The 21,564-nt window shown below is 37.4% G+C and overlaps 1 protein-coding gene across 6 annotated transcripts in view; it reads right to left on the bottom strand.

Moving 5' to 3' along the window:
• The window catches only part of LOC124163549 (transmembrane and coiled-coil domains protein 2), a 410,710-nt gene that overhangs the window by 105,213 nt on the left and 283,933 nt on the right, over positions 1 to 21,564 (bottom strand). For all 6 annotated transcript variants that reach the window (XM_046540530.1, XM_046540532.1, XM_046540528.1 and 3 more), the window contains one exon: positions 17,906 to 18,137. In XM_046540530.1, coding sequence (XP_046396486.1) covers positions 17,906 to 18,137 — 232 coding nt within the window. The remainder of the gene's footprint in view (positions 1 to 17,905; positions 18,138 to 21,564) is intronic.

The raw sequence follows: 21,564 nt of genomic DNA, 5'->3' as shown, positions 1-21,564 counted from the left end.
TGGCTCATTTAAAGTTTGCATCGATCAAAATGACTTTTAAAAATTGAGGGATCGATGCCTTTGGCCTGAGGGTGTAATTGTTAACAAATTTATATGGCCAAAAAATACTGCTAATGTTGCTAATATCGACGCTAATAAGTCCTGACTAGTGCCTACAAAAGCTCCAATTGTAAATCGTGGATTATCAATCACATTTGTAAATATACAGTGCCTACGGAATAAACTCTCACAGCTCGAGGTTAGCTTGACGGCCTCCGAACCGGACTTATTGTGCATTTGTGAGCATTGGCTAACGAAAGAAGAGATGAACGTGGTTAAACTAAAAAATTACAACAGTGTGACGTCCTTTTGCAGGAGTGACCACAAAAACGGCGGTGTGGTGATATTCTCTCATGAACGCTTAAAATACAATTTTAAGATCATAAAGGTCCCAATGCTTAAAGAAAAAATTTTCGAGTGTGCAGCCAGTTCCTTCAGAACGGCAAATGGTGAATTTGTGGTTATTGCAGTGTATCGTTCACCTTCAAGTGATTTTAACGAGTTTTTAAAGAAATTAGATGAACTTTTGAACTCTCTGTTCAGTCGCAACAGAACTATTATTTTAACAGGTGATTTCAATTGCGATTTCAAAAGCGACTCAGTGCAATCCAGTGACCTAAGAAGTGTTTTTGTTTCTTATGATCTAAAGTGTTTAATTCATGTTCCCACACGAATCACTAGCACATCCTCAACAGTGCTGGACAACATAGTTACTAACTATGATGTTTCCAAAACTGCGTCATCTGTGACAGACCTGGGCCTATCTGACCACTGTGCGGTAGAATCCTATTTCTATCTCAGTGTGGAGTTAGATGACCCTGTATACATCTCGAGGAAATTTTTCACTAACAATAACGTGCAGTATCTGAATTTCTTGCTCTCGAAGGAAAACTGGGGTGAGGTTTTTCATGGAGACTCTGTTGACTCCAGTTTCGACAATTTTTATGAGAAATTTTGTCACCTATTTGAGTGTGCTATTCCTACTGTGAGATGCAAGTTAACTGGTCAGAAAAGAAAAAAGGAATGGATAACACCAGAAATAATTAAGCTCTCGAGATTAATGAAAGACATGGCTTCAAAAAAAAGTAAATCCCCTGAAGCACACTTGGACTATTTAGCTGCTAAGAAATCATACAATCACATTATAAAAGAAGCTAAGAAGTCTTTTAATGACGACAGGATTACAACTTCCAACAATAAAACTAAAGAGACCTGGAAGATTATCAATGAAACCCCAGGCAGGTTGTCGTCTAAGTCTCTACCCAACCTTTATGACAGCAAAGGAAATCTTATAACGAAGGGTCACACTGTTTCTAACATAATTAACGAAGTGTTCTCAACTGCTGTAAATTTACAAAATTCCAGTAATATTTCAATGGAGCAAAAAAAGCATTCAGAGAGCTACGTAGGCGGATCATTATACCTTTATCCCTGTGATGAAAGAGAGATTTTGTCTTGTCTTAAGAAGGTTGGAAAGAATTTCACCCCAGGTATAGATGGCATACCCGGAACTGTTCTTCTAGACTGCAGTAAACACATCATAAAACCTTTAATTTTCTTGATTAATAAATCCCTTAGTAGTGGGATATTTCCTCGGGCATTAAAAATATGTAAAGTTGTCCCTATTTACAAGAAAAAAGGTGATATCAATGACTTGGACAATTATAGACCAATCTCACTCTTACCTCAATTTTCTAAACTGTTTGAATTGGTTTATTCACATAGGTTAATCACTTATCTAGAGAAGCACAAAATTTTGACTAACTCTCAATGGGGATACAGGAAAGGTAGATCCACCGAAGCTGCACTCCTTGATAGCTTCCATTTCATATCAAATGCATTGGACACGAACCACAAAGTTCTTGCACAATTTTTAGATTTTTCTAAAGCTTTTGAAATGGTTGATCATTCTATCCTTTTTCAAAAATGTTATAAGGTTGGAATCAGAGGAATTGCATTACACTGGTTGACATCCTATTTAACAGGGAGGACACAGAGAGTGGAAATCACCCTGAGGAACAACAATTATATATCTGACCCCTGTAAAATCACAACAGGAGTACCTCAAGGGTCAATTTTAGGTCCTATCCTATTCCTGTTATTTGTCAACGATTTACCATCCATCAGTGAAAATGCCAATGTGAAATGTATTTTATATGCTGACGACACTAATTTCATTCTCTCTAACAAGAATTCGGACTCCCTCTTGAATGATTCACAGCATTTAATTGATAATATATGGAAATGGTGTAATGAAAACAAACTGAATCTAAATTGCAGCAAAACACAGGCTCTCTTCTTCAACCAACTAAACACTCACAACTTACAAAATTTGTCTCTAAATTCCTCTGATATATCCTACACCTCACATACTAAATTTTTAGGACTACACATTCAGCATTCAGGCAGCTGGTCCCTCCATGTCAGCAACTTAATTACCAAACTGAATTCTGCCATTTACCAAGCAAAATTTCTCCAAGATTCTGTCTCCATAGGATTTCTAAAATCCATTTATTACTCCAATTTTCACTCCAAAGTGTCATATGGTATAATATTTTGGGGATCATCTGTGAGCCTACTAAATAAAGTTTTTTTCGTACAGAAAAAGATGATAAGAAGCATGATGGGAGTCCACTTCACTGCTCCTTGCAGACCTCTATTTCTAAAATTAAACATCTTAACTGTACCATGTTTGTATATTTTCAGCACAGTTGTAGTTGTAAATAATAACCTTCATCTCCTCATGTTCAATAATAGCATCCATTCATATGGTACTAGAAATAAAAACGCTATCCATGTAAAACACCACAACTCAAGGATATCCAGCAATAGTGTATTTGCAATGGGGACAAAAATGTATAACTCGCTCCCTGAGAGCATCAAATCTACCAAATGTAGCAATAGCTTTAAAAATAAGGTGAAAAAATATTTATTAATGAAATCTTTTTATTCACTGAGAGAATTTCTGACAGACAAAGTTGCCTAAGAGAATTTTATTTTACTGTATCTTGACGTACCCTATACAATTACTAATTGTGAGCTATTGTATAACTTACTTTGTATATTGTCTACCAGGGAAAATAAATTATTATTATTATTATTATTAACAAAATCATCCGGAATGGTGTGCCATATATGCAAGGCAAAAATATCTTAGATGAATAATCTGAGTGAAATCGGAAAAAACCAGTGGAACCAAATACATATCGCTTTGGCTTGACTACTCTCTATTGTTACATTACATTTTTTGAATGTGTTCTGCATATAGCATACCGCTTACCATTTAAAAAATGGAGGGTAAGTTTAAGGTATTTGATGAAAAATATTCGATTAAAGATTGATAATTAGTCCTGCCTCCTCATTAATATTCGTATTATATTTTCAGGTTCGTAATGAAACTGACAAAATAATATTAGCGGAAAGGAAAAAAAATATTCAAAACGAATTTAAAAAGAGAATTGACCTTTTAGTTGATATGCCGAAGGCAAAATATGGTACATCTAATGATGGAAACACAGCTCGGTGCTTCTTCAAAAATTTTTGCCTATCGGCTGAAATTACTGGTGAGGGTCAATATTTTTGAATGCTTTCTTTTCATTGTTGCAATAAAACATCTTTTTACTATTGCATTATGCAGCATTTTTTACATGAAATAACATAGTTAATTAATTTTCAGGAGTAGAAGAAGAGTTAATCAACCAATTCTCAACAATTTCAAGGTCTTTGTCTTGCGGATTTTTGATTGATTCAGTAAAATTTAAAAAGTTCTGTATGGATACAGCGGAAAATTTTGTGAGACATTATGGTTGGTTTTACATGCCACCCACTGTGCACAAAGTGTTAATGCATGGTGCAGATGTCATCGAGTCGGCTCTTCTTCCTATTGGAGAATTGTCGGAGGAGGCCAGGAATCTCGAAATAAAGACATTAGAAAATATCGCGAGCAACACGCGAGAAAAATATCTCGACTTCACACTATTGAGGATATTTTCCGGAGACTGATCCTAACATCGGATCCTTTTATTAGCACATTAGGAACTGAACTAAACAAATGCCGGGGCCTTAAAGATCTTCCGCAGGAGGTTCGTGATCTCTTGGTCCTGCAAGAATCTCAAAATTCTTCGAGTGAATGCGAAGAGGAGGAGGGGTGGTATTCAGAAGAATCTGATGCTGAACAATTATAATACATAATCGTAAATTTCTGAGGAATTATCCATGCTTTTATGAGAATAAAAGAGTTACTTAAATGCTATTTTGATACTTATTTAATAATTACTTTTAGTCCATACAGAAGAATCTCACGAAATCTGGAAATCGCACCTTTTTAACGTAAGTCAATGCACCCAACAACCCTACTTTTAGCCGTTATTTTGTTTATTGAGTAATTTGAAAGATCATTAACTCATTCTATACAACTAATTATCATTTATTTTCATATTTTATCATGATTGCCGTTTATCTATGCAGTCAGCGTTACAATTAGCCCGTTAATAAGTTAAAGTTCCACGATATCGCATGAAATAATATTTTTTTCGTAAAAATAACTGCAGAAATGAAAATAGCTCGCCAAAAAACATAGAGGGAGCAATTTTTAAAGACATGCAACCAAAATCTGATTTTTGTCCAACTTTTTCGCGATCCGGACCACTGTGCGCCGTGCCGTCGACGGCGCGATTCGACTCGTTTGGAGACATCCATAGAGGCCTATAGTCAATTGAGAGAACGTCACCGTGCTGAGGACGGCGGCAGGCGATAAGTCAGATTGTTTAAAAGAGGCCTACGTGGCCGCGGCTACAGAATGTTACAATGTTGGCGAGAGCGACAAACTGACGAACCTTTAAATGCGCGAGTTAGCAAGCAACTCGCAAAAGAAAAAAAAACATGGACGCCATAAATTCGGAAAGTAATATATGCGTTTTTAAGACTTTTTTTCACTTTTTGGCCATGAATACGCTGCAGACCATTTCGGATTTGGGCGCCAAATTCAAATCCTCGCTACGTTCCGAGCCGGTTGCAAAGCACCTACTTTATGCGATCGGTTCTTGATACCGGTTTATAAATAGACCTTGAAGTGACGGGGTATTTTTTATCGGCAATGGTACAAAATATCGCGCCAAATTCGCAGAAAAAGTGCTTAAACGCAAAATTTCGTGGAACCAAGTGAATTTCGCGCAGCCTTGGAAATTTCGCGTTATAATTCGCGGTTCGCGAAAATTCGGTGCCCCTATTGATAGGGAATTAATAATCCTTATTTAAACCAAGCACTACCTGCTAGAAGGGAACTCTACGCTACCGCCATGGTCGGCAGCAAGCAGCCAGAGGTAACACGGGCTTTTCGCAGCATTCATACTTAGGCGTCGTGTTTTCGTACGCTTGAAAATGTTCCCTTTTCATTTAATCGAAAAAACAGATATAATCATTTAAAAATCTAAAAGCATGAAATATGCACTCCAGGAGTAATAACCTTTCGATTTAGGCAATAAACAATAATAGGAAACCACCCTATGCAGACAAAAAAATGACTGGGTGAAATGAGCACCTGTACATGACATCAACAGTTTCATGTCTTGGTAGTTAACAGACACGGGACAACCATAGCTCTCTCTGTAATCCACACAATCAAACAGGCTGTGACACTAACAAAATCAGATATAAAGACATACAGTACTCAAAATCTCACTATGAATGACTTCATCGTGTGCTTCCAAAAAACCTGGTGAATTTCTAAAATCACTGCAGTGTGTTTAGAAGAGAATGACATTAGTGTCTTACTTATACATCCACAATGTCCATCGAATTGTTCCACATGGCCTAAAGTAGAAGACTTATGTAAAGTGCCATTGAAAAATACTCTGTGCAAATTGTGACTCATTCACCGTTTCCAGCCAGTAGCAGTGGGTGTTTGCACACATTATATGCCATGGAAGTAAACAAGATTGAACTTTCTTTCACTCAATTGATGTAACCAATCATTCAGATATGAACTTTTCACTGTTATGAATGCTAAGTAGAATGAAACTTCATTTTTGAAGGTATGCAATCTTGGTGCAAAAGAGTCGAAAACATGCCTAACTTTGACATGCCTTAAAACAAAAAGTATAAAAATACTACCTTTTTTATTTTTTTAATTGAAAGCAGAACATTTAAACTACCCCCTGAGAAATTTTAAAGAAAATAAAAGCCGGCCTTTTTTAGTAATAAATTGTAAAATAATGACTCATTTTTATTGTTTTAACAAGTCCAATTTGTTTATTGTTGCTTCAAATTATTTGAAAGTTATGTCAAAATGTGCATAAATGAATTCTCTTCAAAATGAAACAATAACCACTGCATTACAGGCCATGGTTCCTTAGTAATCAGCATTTATGTGATTTTTCATTTTCTACTCTGAGGCCTGACACTGCAATGTTCAAAGGACGGTAACTTTATGACGGTTCGGTTCTCAGCTGAGATAAAGGCATCATTATTCATCATAAGGATACTGCTTTCACATATGTAAATTTCAGAGAAATCGGTGATGGTCACCTGACATGATTTTGCACTATCTGCCTGATTTGAGATGAAATGGCCCAGATGCCAATTTCCGCAATTCATTATTAAGCACCTTTTGGGCTAATATGTGATTCATGCAGCAGTTGATCTCCAGAAACTGGGAACTTAGAAGCAGTTAGGCTGAAAAAGGTAAGTGGGTGAGAAAAGGGGGGGAGCGCGAAACAAGTTTCTATTGTTCTCGTGTAACTCGATATTTTTTTCAAAGCTAAGGTCTTCGTAATGCGATCCCTGCGCGAGCTTAGACCTTTTTTTTATTTCGGAGAAGAGGAAAGCTTCAGAGGGGGGTAGGCAAGTTCTGGGTGGAGGGGAATAGAGGATCTTGGGAAATGCACTATTGTAACTATCCCACGGTATTCAGCTTCTCCCTATAGTAATTCAATCTCGTAGGGGTGTCTGTCGTTATTAGCCACAAACAACACGTTGTATACAATTTGCCTCATTTTCGTTTAAAGATGGATGCGGGAAAATTATACGACGGGACTGTGATCTTCAAACGATCAATGCAGGAAAATGATACTTTGGAGAACGATGGATGCAGGATAAAATTACATTGCCTTTATGGAACTTTATTTGGGACCAGGAACGGCGAACGATTAATGCGGGAAAACGATCAATGCGGGAACGATAGATCGGGATTCCGCTGTATAATGCATTTGGTTTTAAATATATAAAGACAAAATAAATACCTGCTGAAACACATTATTTTCACTTTTACTTTATTATTCACATAAATTCAAACGAGGTGAGCGTAGTCTAGTGAGAGCTATTGCCATGAATTGAAAGCCTATTTGCCGTGGAAATGTTTCCTCAAGTAAATTCCAATGGCAAACTCATATTTCAAAGCGTATGGCATGTGCCCTAATTTTGTGTGGGAACCAAACTTCGAGTTACAAAACAGATAATTTTCGTAAATGGTTCATTCTGGGTCCATTAGAAATGCAAATTATTTCATTCGTCCTTTTTCGAATACAAGTCCATCCCAAGCTATCACTGAAATTGAAAAGCTTAAAAAAAATAACAGACTTCTGCCATTAAAATGGAAAATATCGATCAACATGCCGTCATATAGTACGGACCAATTACTACACTTCAAATATTCGTGTGTAGAGAAATGCGTAGACTAAAAGTCTGCATGTGCTTGACCATGAAGCATGATTAACATATCGAATTTGATCAGTCAATCATAGTATTATTGTCAAGATTGAGATATTTTTAAGGTTTCATGGTGAAATTCACGTCTTTTTCCAGGTTTTTCACGGTAGACAAAATTCACGCCTTATTCACGGTTTTAAGGTTTTCACGGTTGAGTGGGAACCCTGAATTATAGTATGCCATGTTTCACAACACTTTAGATATGGGAAGTATAAAGTTTAACATGCTACATTGTTCACACTTTAATTATAGCTTGATATATGCTGCAGCTTTGTTAGTATACACATGATTAGTTTATTATGTTGTGTCATTATTGTTATCATTTCATCATAACCATCCTATAGGTATACATGTTCGGAAATTAAGTTAAGGATTCTCTCTAAAAAACAAAGCATGACAATGGAGCAGTCTCCTTCTTCATCTGGTCTATAATCTTCACGTTATCATTATAAAATACAATAGAATAAAATTAAAATAAAAAATGGCTGTTGGAGTTTTTTGATGTTAGGACCTTTGTAATGCTAGTATGAGTTGATAAGAGTTAGGCCTGGAAATAATTATGCACACCTAAAAGTGTAGCTCATCATGTAGCTAGCTGCTGGACTGTTATTAAAATGAATAATACAGATTACTGCAATTATGTATTGCGATAGACTTCTCACTAAACAATAATAAGACACCAAATGTAGCTGGTAGGTCATTTGGTAGTGCTGTAAGGAGCAGTTGTCCTGATGTAGGAAATTGAAATTCTTACCAACCTTTTATTTATTTAAAAATTCTTCATGGCTACAAAACATCCTTCAGATCTATTTTTCATCACAATTCAATGGTGGCAGTAGTGGTGGTGGGAATAATTCAATGGTAGCAGTGGTTACCAAATGACACTCTTGATATTTATGTCAAAAATAAATTTTAGAATTTCTAAATAAATTGTTCCAATATATCTTAAATAGCAGTCTTCATTGTGTCTCATTAATTTTTTTTGTGACATTAAATTAGCTAACAAAATATGGTCAGAATGAGCTTAATTGACTTTTTATTTTTACATTGAGGTTTATATTATGCAGCTGACAGTCATTTAACCTGCCTCAAGTTGATATATACATTTCTATAATTAGGTAAGAGGAAGCTATGGAGCTCTTTGATGAAGCTCCTGAGATTGAAAAGTTTTTGTAGATACATAGTAATTGGTGAACTACTTGAAGTGAGTAAATCAAGCATTGCAGGCTAATTTAAAGATCTAATTTTGTATAGCAATGCCGCACTAAGAATTTATACAATTTCCTAGTGGAAGAGAGGAATATGTGAGAATGAAAGAAGAATGTTTTGGGATTGCTGGATTCCCAGACATCATTGGTGCAATAGACTGCACTCACATCCCAATAACTTCGCCTGGAGGAAAAAATGTGGAATTATTTGGAAATGAGAAGTCCTAATTTTCTATCAACGTCCAGGCAGTTTGCTCCCCTACACTATAATTGACTAATTTGGTGGCCTGTGTCTGTTCACAATAGCACTATTTTCAACAATTCTCATTTGAGGGCTAAAGTTTAAAATGCAGAGATAGCAGATGATTATTTATAAGGTGATGGCGGTTATCCCTTCAGGCCATACCTCCTAACTCCCTAGATAAACCCTATAAACAAGAGGAGAGAAGAAGTACAACCAAACTTGCTCACGAGCAAAACCTAAACCCATTTGAACATTGTTTTGGGCATACCCAGGATCAAAGGTATGGGAGGGGGGGTGGAGGCAAGCCATTGTTGTTTAAGTTGTAGGTAAGATTTAAGCATGGAAAAGGTGAATGAAATCAACATTTTAAGGAAACTCTAACAGCTCTTTATTGGTTTTTAAAATTATTTGCTTGAAAAAATATTATTTTCCTTAAAGACATTTGTGATTTTTTGCTTCTGGGGGGGGGGAAGCTACCCCCTCCTGCCTGCCCCTCACTGGGTACGCCCATGGTTTTGGGGTGTTGAAATGGAGGTTCCCTTGCCTCTCCATTGGACTATGAATGAAAATATGTAAATACATCTTTGCTCATCAGTGTGACTACTGGGGTTTTATACAAAATTTCAATAGTATTCACAGAGAAGGTACTCATTTAAGATGCCAATGTGAATCTTCATCAACCTATGGGAGAGGGAAATGATAGAGCCACAGGAGCAGCTGTTTGACTAGCCTTAATTAATGGCATACTCTAATGAGTTTTCTTATGAATAAATTCTTTGTTCATGATAACCATAGCATAGTTCCTCATGGTAAATGGTTTTCTCACATTTTGACATTTTACCTGAGCATAAAAAATTAAATGGCAAATGTCATCTATAGAAGTTAACTTTGAGATAGCATTTTAAATCTGCAGATAAATTACAGAAATCATTTTTTACCTCAATTCACAGACAGTATAACTTGGGATCTAGATTTGATGCGATGAATTAGGATGAACAAACCTTGGATTTGAGAAATATGATTTACTTATTTTCCATTACTTTAGCTAATGCAGCATATTTTATCTCAATTTATATCGTTTGATTTTCCAAAGCTAGTACACTATTTTTCATTTCATTACATTACGCTTATGCTTTCCATGCTTTCTTCTTCTTATGGCATGTATTTGCATCTGTTCTTTTGTTTTCTATAATATTTGAATGAGTTTCTACCAGTTCTGGGGTGAGATTACTTTAACTCCAGAGAGGTTGGTGAAATCGGCCGATGATGAATATGTATTTTCAATTGAACGCTTCCATAGAATTATGTATGTATTTTCAATTGAATATTTCCAATAATGGTTCTACATACATACTTACATAACGTACATAAATACATTGAAGGAGCCTATGCTATTTTATTGTGATGGGAGACTTGCCTGAAGTTCAATAAGTTAGGCTACTCATCCCTTTCCACTGCAACGCTTGTTTTTTTGCCAAGTGGGCATCCACATTGAAGATGGAGATCCAATTCGAGAAGTTAGAAACGCTGGGCGAGTACAGCAAAGATATTCTGCAAAACTTAGAATTGGTGGAAATAACTCATATCAGCAGGTCGAAGAATATGAGAATTGAATGGCAAACAATATTCAGATCGGTATTCAAAGTAGCTAAAATAGGGAAACCAGATTCAACATGCCCAAAATGAGGAAACCAAATTCAAATCTGTTGGACGGAGGAAACCAGATTCAAACCACTCGTGCATGGAAATGAGTAGGAAAAGAGCCACCACATTCGGCCTTTCCAACTGTCTTCCCACAGATTTCCAGCCATTTCAATTTTCAAAACAGAGAAAGAGGAAATCAGTGCATCAGATCAACTGTTGGAAATCAGTGTCACATTTGGTGGAAATCAGCTATTTTCTTTCCTAGGAAGTTATGGGCTGTTGGTTGCCGATAGTTGGCCATTTTGTGTGGTCTGGGCCAACCCACCAATGGGTGCGATAAGCACGTTTCATCTTGGTGGGCGTGGTCCACTGGTGGGTATGACTGGTGCATTTCCCATCGCATTACACAAGTTATCATACATAGTACGGACACAGAGTTTTAGGTCCTCCCCTTTCACCAACAAGAACATAGCAAATTCACCATTCGCCGAGAAGTGAGGATGTTTAATGACCCACACACATAAAACGCATTAATTAAGATCCATTGCACAACTAAGTGGGTCATCTCCCTGGTGAGTCAGCCTACTTTACCAAACTAAAATATATCACCTTAACTACACACTGCCATAAAAATAGTAAAAGAATATCAATTACTGAAGAAACTATAACTTCCTCAAACAAATTTAAAGCATGTACCCTAGAAGAAGGAAAATGCAGAAAGAGCATGCCATTGCAAGAAGCAATGAGAAATCATATGGAATTAGGCATAAGAGTGCTGGGCAATTGAGGATTTGTGAAACAAAGTGGGGGATACAAGTCTTACTTTCACATGCTCTCACTGCTTTCAATGCATGGGCAAAAAGAGTTTCAAAATTCATGCTTAATAAATATAACAGTGAGACAATATTAATAGTTGTAGTGATTTAAAACCACTATATAGTAGCCACTCAAAGGCAGTGAGACAGAATACACACAATGGACACTGCAATGTTGTAAATATGACTAGAATTTTACAAGATCGTCTACGCATTTTTATGGCATACTTCTGAAAATAAGGAAGATAAAAATGCATGCAACACCTCATTTTAACCCTTTCGCGCCGAATGCCACACCTGTGCGGCGTGAATTTTCCTACCCTAACCAACGAATGCCACGCCTGTGCGGCACAGGTCGAAAAAGTGACCGTGGCGGACACAATAGACCCACGGAAGCGGTACCCCCTCGAGATCCGCCTTAGCGCTAGCCCAGTCCCTTCTTCGGCCGCTCAGGTCGAACTTTTCCTATCCTCTCCACGCAGTCAACCACTGTTGTCTGCAGTGTGTTTTCCAAAAAAATATTTGTTGCTTACTTTTGAAATCCAATGCTAGAAATGAATTCATCTTTTTTTGCTGACCACATGGAAATTTCAAACAAAATTCTAACGTTAATATCAACGGAGTTATAGAACAACTAGTAAATATACTAAATCCGTCTATATCAACATTAGAACTTCGTTTAAAATTTCTGCATGGTCAGAAAAAAACACAAAATTCATATTGAATGTAAAAAAATCGATGCGAACAACAAATATTAGCATATATTTTAGCCAGTTGACCGCGGACTCATGCTAGGAAGGGGCTTTTAATCCTTCTAGGGTCTGGGATAGAGGCCGAGGAAAGGGATCGGCGCCCCGCTGTGTTGGGTCCAAAAATGGTTAGGGAGGGAACTACTGCCTTCAGTCGATGCGAAAAAGCTTCGTACAGGGGAGTAAAGAAAACTCTCAAGAGACTCGTACTGAGGAAGAATTTCCCTCAATGAAGGTCCAGCGCGAACAGGTTAAATGCTTTGAATTGAAATACGTAGGTAATTAAAGGATTGTTTTATCAACTTCAAGCAAATAAAAACTCTCAAAGGCTATCGGCAGAGTTCCGTGAATTTCGTGAGACGTGATATCACGATATAACGCAAAATAATGCGAAATCAGTGAATAAAAACTAAATTTTTGCTTTCTGCGATTTTTGGTAAATTAGTGTAAAATTCAAATCTAATGAGTCATAATCTATTTAAGCCTAAGCCTTCATTGTTTAACGCTGCCAACGTTCATTTGTTCTATCTCATTATGATTACAAGGTCAATTGGCTCGTTTAGTCTCGCGCGTAATGCATCCGCATAATATCGCGCACTGTAGTGATTTCTCCACCAGAATTTGGCGTTAAATTTATCACAGCCTCTCTCTTGAATTCCCACGCATCAATCCTGAAATATTTAGAATGAGGCGCTATCTCACCTGAAGAATTAGATATTATGAATTAAAAATGTGCGGAAAGAAATTTAACGCGGCCGTGGAAGAGCGGAAATACAAGCTCACGTGCCTGGCACCCATCAATGCCGAGCAGTAATTCCGGTGACTCACCGCAACGCATTAGACAGCGTAATTGGATAACTTGTTACAGGAAAACCTTGAGTGTGGGTCTAATGTAACAATTTCGTTGACTTAAACACGGCCGCTGGCTGGGAACGGGCCGCCGTTCACGGCACAGCCCACAGTGTGGCAGAGTCGTCTCGTCTGAAAGCGGCCTAAATTTTACGGCGTCGTGACATGAACGGCGGCCGGAGAAAAGTCGTTTCGTTGGATAGCGGCCTCAACGTAGCACTGCCTGTATTTCACGCCGTAGACGGCGCACCGCCGGGCTGGATTAAAATGGGCACCGTGGTGACCACGACGGCTATCAATGGTGCCATGCCGTCAACTGCCCGATTCGATTCGTTTAAAGACATCCATAGACACGTATGGTTATTTGAAAGCATGAAGCGCTAGCAGTTGGGGGAAGGGAAGGAAGGAACAGAAAGGATAGGAGGAGAGGGGGTTCTCCTTATTAGCGGATGGATCGTCGGATATTCGGCTCTCCACTGAACTACAATGCAAATAAAATCATTTCAACATCAGCCAAATCAAATTTCTAATTCTTCGGGTGAGAAAGCATCTCATTCTAGCTGTTTCAGGATCGATAAATGGGAAATAATTTTTTCAATTTTCTTTGAATCCGAGTATGTTTAGTTATGTGTGCTTCTTTCCCTGCCTTTCCTGACCAATTGGCAACAGCTGTAATCAAAACTATGTGATTTTGTTATATCTAGCAGCTGTCCTACCTTCCCTCAACACTTGGGTGAGAAGTATGAAAAGGGAATCCACAACATGAAACATTTTGGCCACTTGGTAAGTTATACAGTACTATGGTTATACCGTAGCTTCCCAGCACTCAGTTTGAAAACACCATCGTGAGTGGTTGTGTTTTGCGATTGGACTTTTTTATTGTGGTTCCAGCTTTAAATATCGAATGAAGGAAAAGAATTTTAAAATGCCAATTTTAATTTGAAAGATGTGACACTTTGTTAAAGCACATCGCAGTAGCGATACACATAAACGTGCGAAAGAGAGGGGACCCGCAAAACGACAGCTATCATTTGAACACACAGTAACTTAGTCAAAGAAAGCATAGGAGGAGCTAGTTGTTGTTACTACTGAAGCATTTTTAAAGGCTTCATTTAGTATAGAGAAACTTGACAATCCAAAAATTCTGGGATGGCTCTCTAAGTATACAGATATAAGGTGGGGATTTGCCATTTACCGATCGTATTCGCTAAGACTACTTACTTGAACCATTAATATGCCTTGAACCAATATAACTTGAACCATTTCTTTCATTTAGTTTTATCAGAAATTTTGTACAGCCGAAACTGTGTTAAATGTTATGTTAAATGCTTAATAAAAGTATAATTATTCATGAAACGTGTACCATAAAATAATAAAACGCCTATAAACTTGGGAAAAATGTAGCATTATAATAACACTGCCAAGATTTTCTATAACACCGATATCACATGGTTTTAAAACGAATTTTAGCAAAAAAAAACCACATTTGGTTACACGGTGCATTAACCAGTACGGGTTAATGTCTAAATGTATGAACGCGAGAATGAACCGAAAAATTCACCGTGTAACCACCCCAAAATGTACAAATGCATGAACGCGTGAACGGAAAATAGAACCTGTTCTAATTTCGTTCATGCATTCGCACAAGTTGATAACAGAGCCACCTGGTGGGAAACGACACATTTAGTTGTCATCTGCAGGGCTATTCCACGGCCGTCTTGGCTATTCAGTAACTCTTGAAGCGTATTTGTTCATTTGTACTGTATCGTAAGTGCTTGAATCCTACCACAAACTCACCATTTGCATCTACACTAATATTCGTATAGATTATCCTTGTATGTATGCCGGACATACCAAGTTTATGCCTATGGTATCTTATTGGTTGTATTATGCCGGAACAAAACAATCGATGAGGTTGTCACAGAGTTTTCAACACGACATTTGTGAAATACAACGGCTATCATACGACTTATATAACACATTTAAACATAATGTATATCATACGAATTAACGACAATTCTACCTTTCATACGTTCGAGGTGGGAATGCGCTGGCCCACCACAAAAATACGACTCACATTACGCAAGTTTATAAATCGACAAGACCTCTAAACCAACATCTTTTCCATCAACAGCAAATATCTTCATAACTTTATAACCGTCCCGGACAAAAGTAGAACAAAGTATTAAAAATATCTACTCTCATACATCATCTACACTCAGTGAAACAGATGACAGAAAAATGTCTAGTAAACACGGCTTAAAAACAAGATGCGTCTACAAATTTCCAGCCTAAGTATTAACTTTGATAACGGTTTGAAATAAATAAAGTACTATTGAGATATAGCATTAAGCGAGCGATAACGATAAATATTAAACATAAATAAATATTACTGGCACGAAATGAAACAACTTCGGCAACTACAATGAAAACCACTGTTTACACGGCAGCGCAAATATATTACCAGTATGTGAAATTTCCTGGTCCTACAGGAAACAACGAAAAGGGAATTATTTTCTGGTAGTTATCGTCTGCTTCCTACCTAATGATACTGTTTTCACTTTTAAATTTTGAGCACTGTAAAGGGAATAAACAAAAACTAAACACCTCGCGTTACGAGAAAATGTGTGAAAACTTGTGCGAACGCATATACCGTGTAACCGCTCATTCATGCTTCTCGTTCACGCAAACGTCCATGAATTCAGACATGCAAACAGACACGCATTCATACATTAACCCATACGGGTTAATGCACCGTGTAACCAGGCCTTAATGATCAACAATGCCCCACACTAATCTATGAGCCTTCCAAGATTCATTGAAATTGGGGTGCCATATTTGGTTAATGTTCCCGATAGGTTTGTCAACTGCTCTCTGAGCATGGCAGCTTTAAAGTAATTCAAATTCAAACTAATTCTGGATGCTGCAGTGGCCGTCACTTCAGTGGGAAGCAAATGTTCCACATGATATTGAGTAAAAGGCCAGCACAGTTGAAGTAGGTGTAGAGAACATGGGAAACTAAGTGTGTTGACGAGATTGTGAAAAACAACTATAAAACGTCACAAAATGGATGTGCCAGCATTGAGAGGCCAGCTCAATGCCTTGGCTTATGATTTTTCTTTCATAAATTAAAGTATACCCCAAACAAAGCTTTTTAAACTGGTAGTATGGTTTTTCCACAGCACACGAAAAATTAGGGAAAGCAATGACTATGCAATATTGTCATAAATCCAATTGACATTTGCATTTCATTTAAATGTTCATTTAAATTGAACATTTTCATTTAGGATGAACTTCATTTGTTCAAATTTTGTAAAATTAACCATTAATATTCTGAATTCATTACCTTCACAATGAGGCATTGCATGTATTTTTATCTTCCTTCTTTCCAACGACATGTCATCTAACAAGCAGACACAATGGTAGAGTTCCAGTTTTACAGCACTGATATATGTATTCATGTACGTATCTAGTAAACTAGTGCAAGTGTCACAAAGGGTGGCTACAGGCTACTTATCTGAATGGGGGAGGTTGAAATCACAGTGGGTTGCAATTCCACGCTTCATAACATTGCGGATTGGAATTCTGCATGTGCCCAGCAGTAAATAGCTTCAGAAAATAACTGTGTGATGAATAGTAGGGTCTAGAAGGAAACTCCACCTATTTGGCTTGAAAACCATTCAGAACCATTTTTGCAGCCAATGAGAAGTTAGGTTACATAACAATTGTAACACATCTTTCTTTCTGCAGTGTCATTTAGTGAGATATTCAACCAAATTTACCTTTAATATTAACATGACCATTAATTTAAAGCATAAGATATAATTATATCACCCATACATGCATCATATTTTCCAATACAGCTAATGAGAAGCGCTGATTACCTCTCGTGCTGCATTGGTTGACATGACCAACGACAGGTGAGTGTAATTATTAAAGATTAGTTATTTAACGGAAGTAATGTGTGTATCTTCATAAGAATTCCTTTAAGCTACAAATACATATTGAGGTACATGAATATTTATGCACAAATGGTAAACGTACGCAATACATATGTACTCCCGAATGAATTTACTGTGTAAGAAATACCCACCGCGACCTTCCTCAAATGCTAAACTACGAAGTATTGTCGATGCGATGTTTACGAGTATGCTCGTAAATAGGGAAATCGTGTCAGCCACAATATTTTTACTGAACTCCTCGATCCCTACTATAAGTTTTTAAGGCAAACCCATTCCCTCCAAAGTTGGACTATCATTTACGATTTCACACTTTGATGCACCACAGTCAGAAGCGCTGATTTTTTTTGCTGCTGTCACCGGAATAACTAGTTTTATGTATTGACAAATTTTTTGCCTTAGCTCGTATAAACGAATGCCATTTTCTCCTGGGGACCGAGCCCAATGTTCATAATTCCAAAATAATTTGTATTTTCAAAACTTCTTGCTAAGGCTTTTTCCTGGGACCACAATTTCCCTACGTATTATCGAAAACTTCGTAATATCCTGCTTCATATAATCAAGAGTTTACTGAATACCTTAATGAAGTGACATGCATTGGTGATATTTTCTGCTCCATCTGATCCAACATGGCAAATAGCATTATCATTATTATTAGTTGTTAATTATTCTTATAATATGAGCAAGCACTTACTTGAGACCTTGGCCCATGTCCCTGAGCACCTCCCTGGGTTGTCGGTGGTGTGCTGGAGGTAGGCCGTGCATCTCTATGTCTCGAACCCTCCTGGTGTACGCTTCCAACTTCTTCTGAAGCTGGGAAATGGCATGTGCACTCTTCTGGTTCTTCTTCTCAAACACAGCCTTTATTCGTGGTAATTGCTGCCTGTCTGCATTTGCAGCCAGCTTAAGGTACTCATTCACATTGTCTGAAAAAAAAAGGATTAATGTCTCTACAGTTTAACACAATTACTATTTAATTTAGTTATACATGATAATACAATATATGAATTTATTTCATTCATTTACCAAATTCACTGCATAATATAAGCATCGGCTATAACTAAAAGCTTTAAGAAGCATAAGGTATACACGTGAAGGACCCCATGCCAGTGGCAACATCAACATGTACCGGTGTACGCTGATGGCTTTGCAATTATTGACAGAAAATAGAGATAACTAAAAACTTAGGTTGGCGGTACATTTAGCGTGTCTTCTGGAGCGATAACCCTGTGCGATCTTTTCCATGTTCACCTCTGAGGTGCAGACAAGAGGCTGCGTGAGATGTGAGGGCTAGGTTACCATGCTTGCAAGTAAGAAAAGCATTTTAAAAATACGTCACTAAGGGCCGGTTGCAGGAACGATACATATGTATTCAATAAAGTTATGGGACTCATAAGCCATTGCAACCAAACAATTTGCGTTGCAGGAACGTTCAATAATTTTATGAGTCCCATAAACCGTTCCATAACTTATCGGGCCAAATGAGCGGGGTTAAATAGTTCCATAGCTGTAGAATATGATATAATATTAAATGACCATATCTGTAGATGTCGGCTTTCTAAAGATGTCAAATATATGTTTTTCCCCGAACATAGATATTTGTAAATCTAAAAAATATGAATACATCTGTAACACCAGTACGGCACACCAGGCGAAGTTACTTTCCAAGTTGTTCGTTAAGTTCCGGATAGCGGGATTGAATATTTTTTTCAATGCCCAATGCTTATCCTTTGGAGTTACGCCCAGCGACATCAGATGCCGCTTGGAGTCACCAGCGGCTAAGCAAGCAGTGCAAGTGGCCAGGAAAGTGTGGGTCCAGCAGGAGATGAAGATCTGGTACGGGAGAAGAGACGCTTTATCTCATTACCTGTACGTCCTACACTCAGAATTGGCCACCAGTCTACATCCAGTGCAATTTTCTACGCTTGATGACAACATAAGACAACGTTCCAGCATCATCACCCAGAAGAAGATGGACACCATCAACCGCAAGCTGAGCCGCCTCATCCAGGACCGAAAGCCATCCATCCCGTTCACAGCACCGGTCTTGCCAAGGGGAATCACCCTCCAGTTTCATCCCAGAACCATCAACCTTTCTTCGCACAAGTTCTCACCACAGGAACAAGGAATACTTGACAAAGGTCTGAAGTTTTCCCAAAACCTTTTGATTCTTTTAAACAGCTCTCGATAGATTGTGAAGTGGCCCTTTGTAGAGAGCCATTGGGCACCAAACAATTATGTGCTAACAATCTCATTGACTCCTTCAACAACAAATCTCGATGTAAATCAGATAAACGAAATAACAATAATGTAATTAAGTCTATTTGCCAGACAATTAACAGTGAAGACCTAGTGGTGATCAAATCAGATAAAGGCAATAGTACTGTGATCCTCAATAGGAAAGATTACGTGGACAAGTGCCTCTCCTTCATCCGTGAGAATTCATTCTCAGTTCTTCGCAGTGACCCCACCAAAGTGCTCCAAAAGGAAGTGAAAGAAGCCATCAACGCGTGCCCTGGTGTACTCACACAGTGTTACAAACATCACTTGTTACAAATGAATCCCCTTCCTCCTAGGTTATAAGGACTCCCAAAAATCCATAAATCAAATATTCCCATACGACCAGTGGTTTCCCGTGTTGGATCTCCTACACATAAAATTTCGCATAGAGTTAATCACCTATCGTCAGCTCACTAAGTTTACCCCAAAATTCAGTATAAAAATTCTACAGTACTTGCCGAAAAACTTAAACCCATCAAGTTACCCCGGAACGCCAAACTAATTTCCTTTGCCGTTAAGAACCTTTTCACTTCCATACCCGTGAAAGAAGCCTTAGAAATGGCCAAAAATATCCTCAACAATTCACAAGCAAACCCAGTACAATAGTTTGAGTCGGGCAATAGGGGTATGAAAAAGGAGGTTCCCCTGCTTATCACTTGGTCTAAGGATACTATAAATACAACATTGTCTGTAATAGTTGCAACAGCCATTCTGAATAATTTGGCTATAATTCCTTATGACCATACTGATGATGTGGATGACTTTGGGGAGGCAGAAGATCAAGCTAATGAGGAAAACCCAAATGCTCTTGGGAATGCTATCAGAAATACAATAATTGATACCTATTTTAATTAAACTTTGGTCGTACACCCCAAACTTACTTTCATACATAAATGTTAACAGCCCAGTATATTGTATTTTATGTTTGCTTATATTGCTTTGAATTAATTATATCACTACTGTTTGAGTTACATACTCATTTTCAGTAAAATAAATGACTGAAAATACATGAAGTTTACTTTTGCCATAGCAGGAAAAAATTAATATCAATGATAAAATTACATGGGTTGTGTGCCAAGATGTACACTGGGCTAATTGCCTGGTAGAAAGGACCAAGCAATGAGTCTGACTAAAACGATTGCTAAATTTGTGTTTAGGAGTGCAGCATCTTTGTATTGGAGCCCCAACGATTCACGCTAAAGTTATAATGCAACATATACCAAAGGGATATGAAAGCCCTCATTAGCATTCAAAATGCATTGCAATTGGTTGGCAAATAATGTTAAGGAGATGTTGGGTTGGAATAGTAATGATTTATCATGGATAAGGCTATTCTAATTTGCAATTGAAAATGACTGATAGTATTTTATTTTCAAATCTATTCTAAAACATTGCTCCAAAAGTATGTAATGCATGCTTTATGAGGTGATCCACTCACAGCCCTCTGTTCTAGCTCAAGAATAGGAAACTTTTATGAATTGACTCTGCTTGGCCCATAAACATTGAAGCAGGTAGGAAATATCCTCCACTCAAATTGTATGGCACTAGATTAGTTCTTGGAACGATGATTCAAGTTATAACTCACATGGGCCACCCCTTAAAAGAGTTGGGCACTTCTGATATTGAATGAAATTCAGTAGGAAAAGAATTGAAAAATTTGTAGATAATGATTAGTGGCATTTCTATGAATTAAAATCAAATAATTTCGCAAAAACAATGTAATTTAATACTTTTAAATATCAACCCTATATCATTGCAAAATTTGGAATAAAAATGTTACATATATCACAATGCTTAACTCTCTTCATGCTCACAGAATTCATATTGACTTTTTATTCTATTCAATTCCAAAATTTTCTTTTCCAGCTTAATTTCTTTGCACTTCAGTTCAACACGCTTTATTTCAATTTCCAAGTCCTTTAATTTTTCCTCCTTCTCCATGATTACTAATGTTCTTCTCGATATTTCGTCTTTCATCCTCTGTTCTGTGTCTAGAATTTTGCATTTTTTGGTATGTAATTCTTTATCAAATGAAGATTTTGTTATTTTTCTCTTTTTAATACTACATATGTA

This window comes from Ischnura elegans, chromosome 8, assembly GCF_921293095.1.
Source record: "Ischnura elegans chromosome 8, ioIscEleg1.1, whole genome shotgun sequence".
NCBI lineage: Eukaryota > Metazoa > Arthropoda > Insecta > Odonata > Coenagrionidae > Ischnura > Ischnura elegans.
The sequence above is the reverse complement of the archived record's forward strand: the minus strand, read 5'-3'. Positions and strand labels throughout refer to the sequence as shown.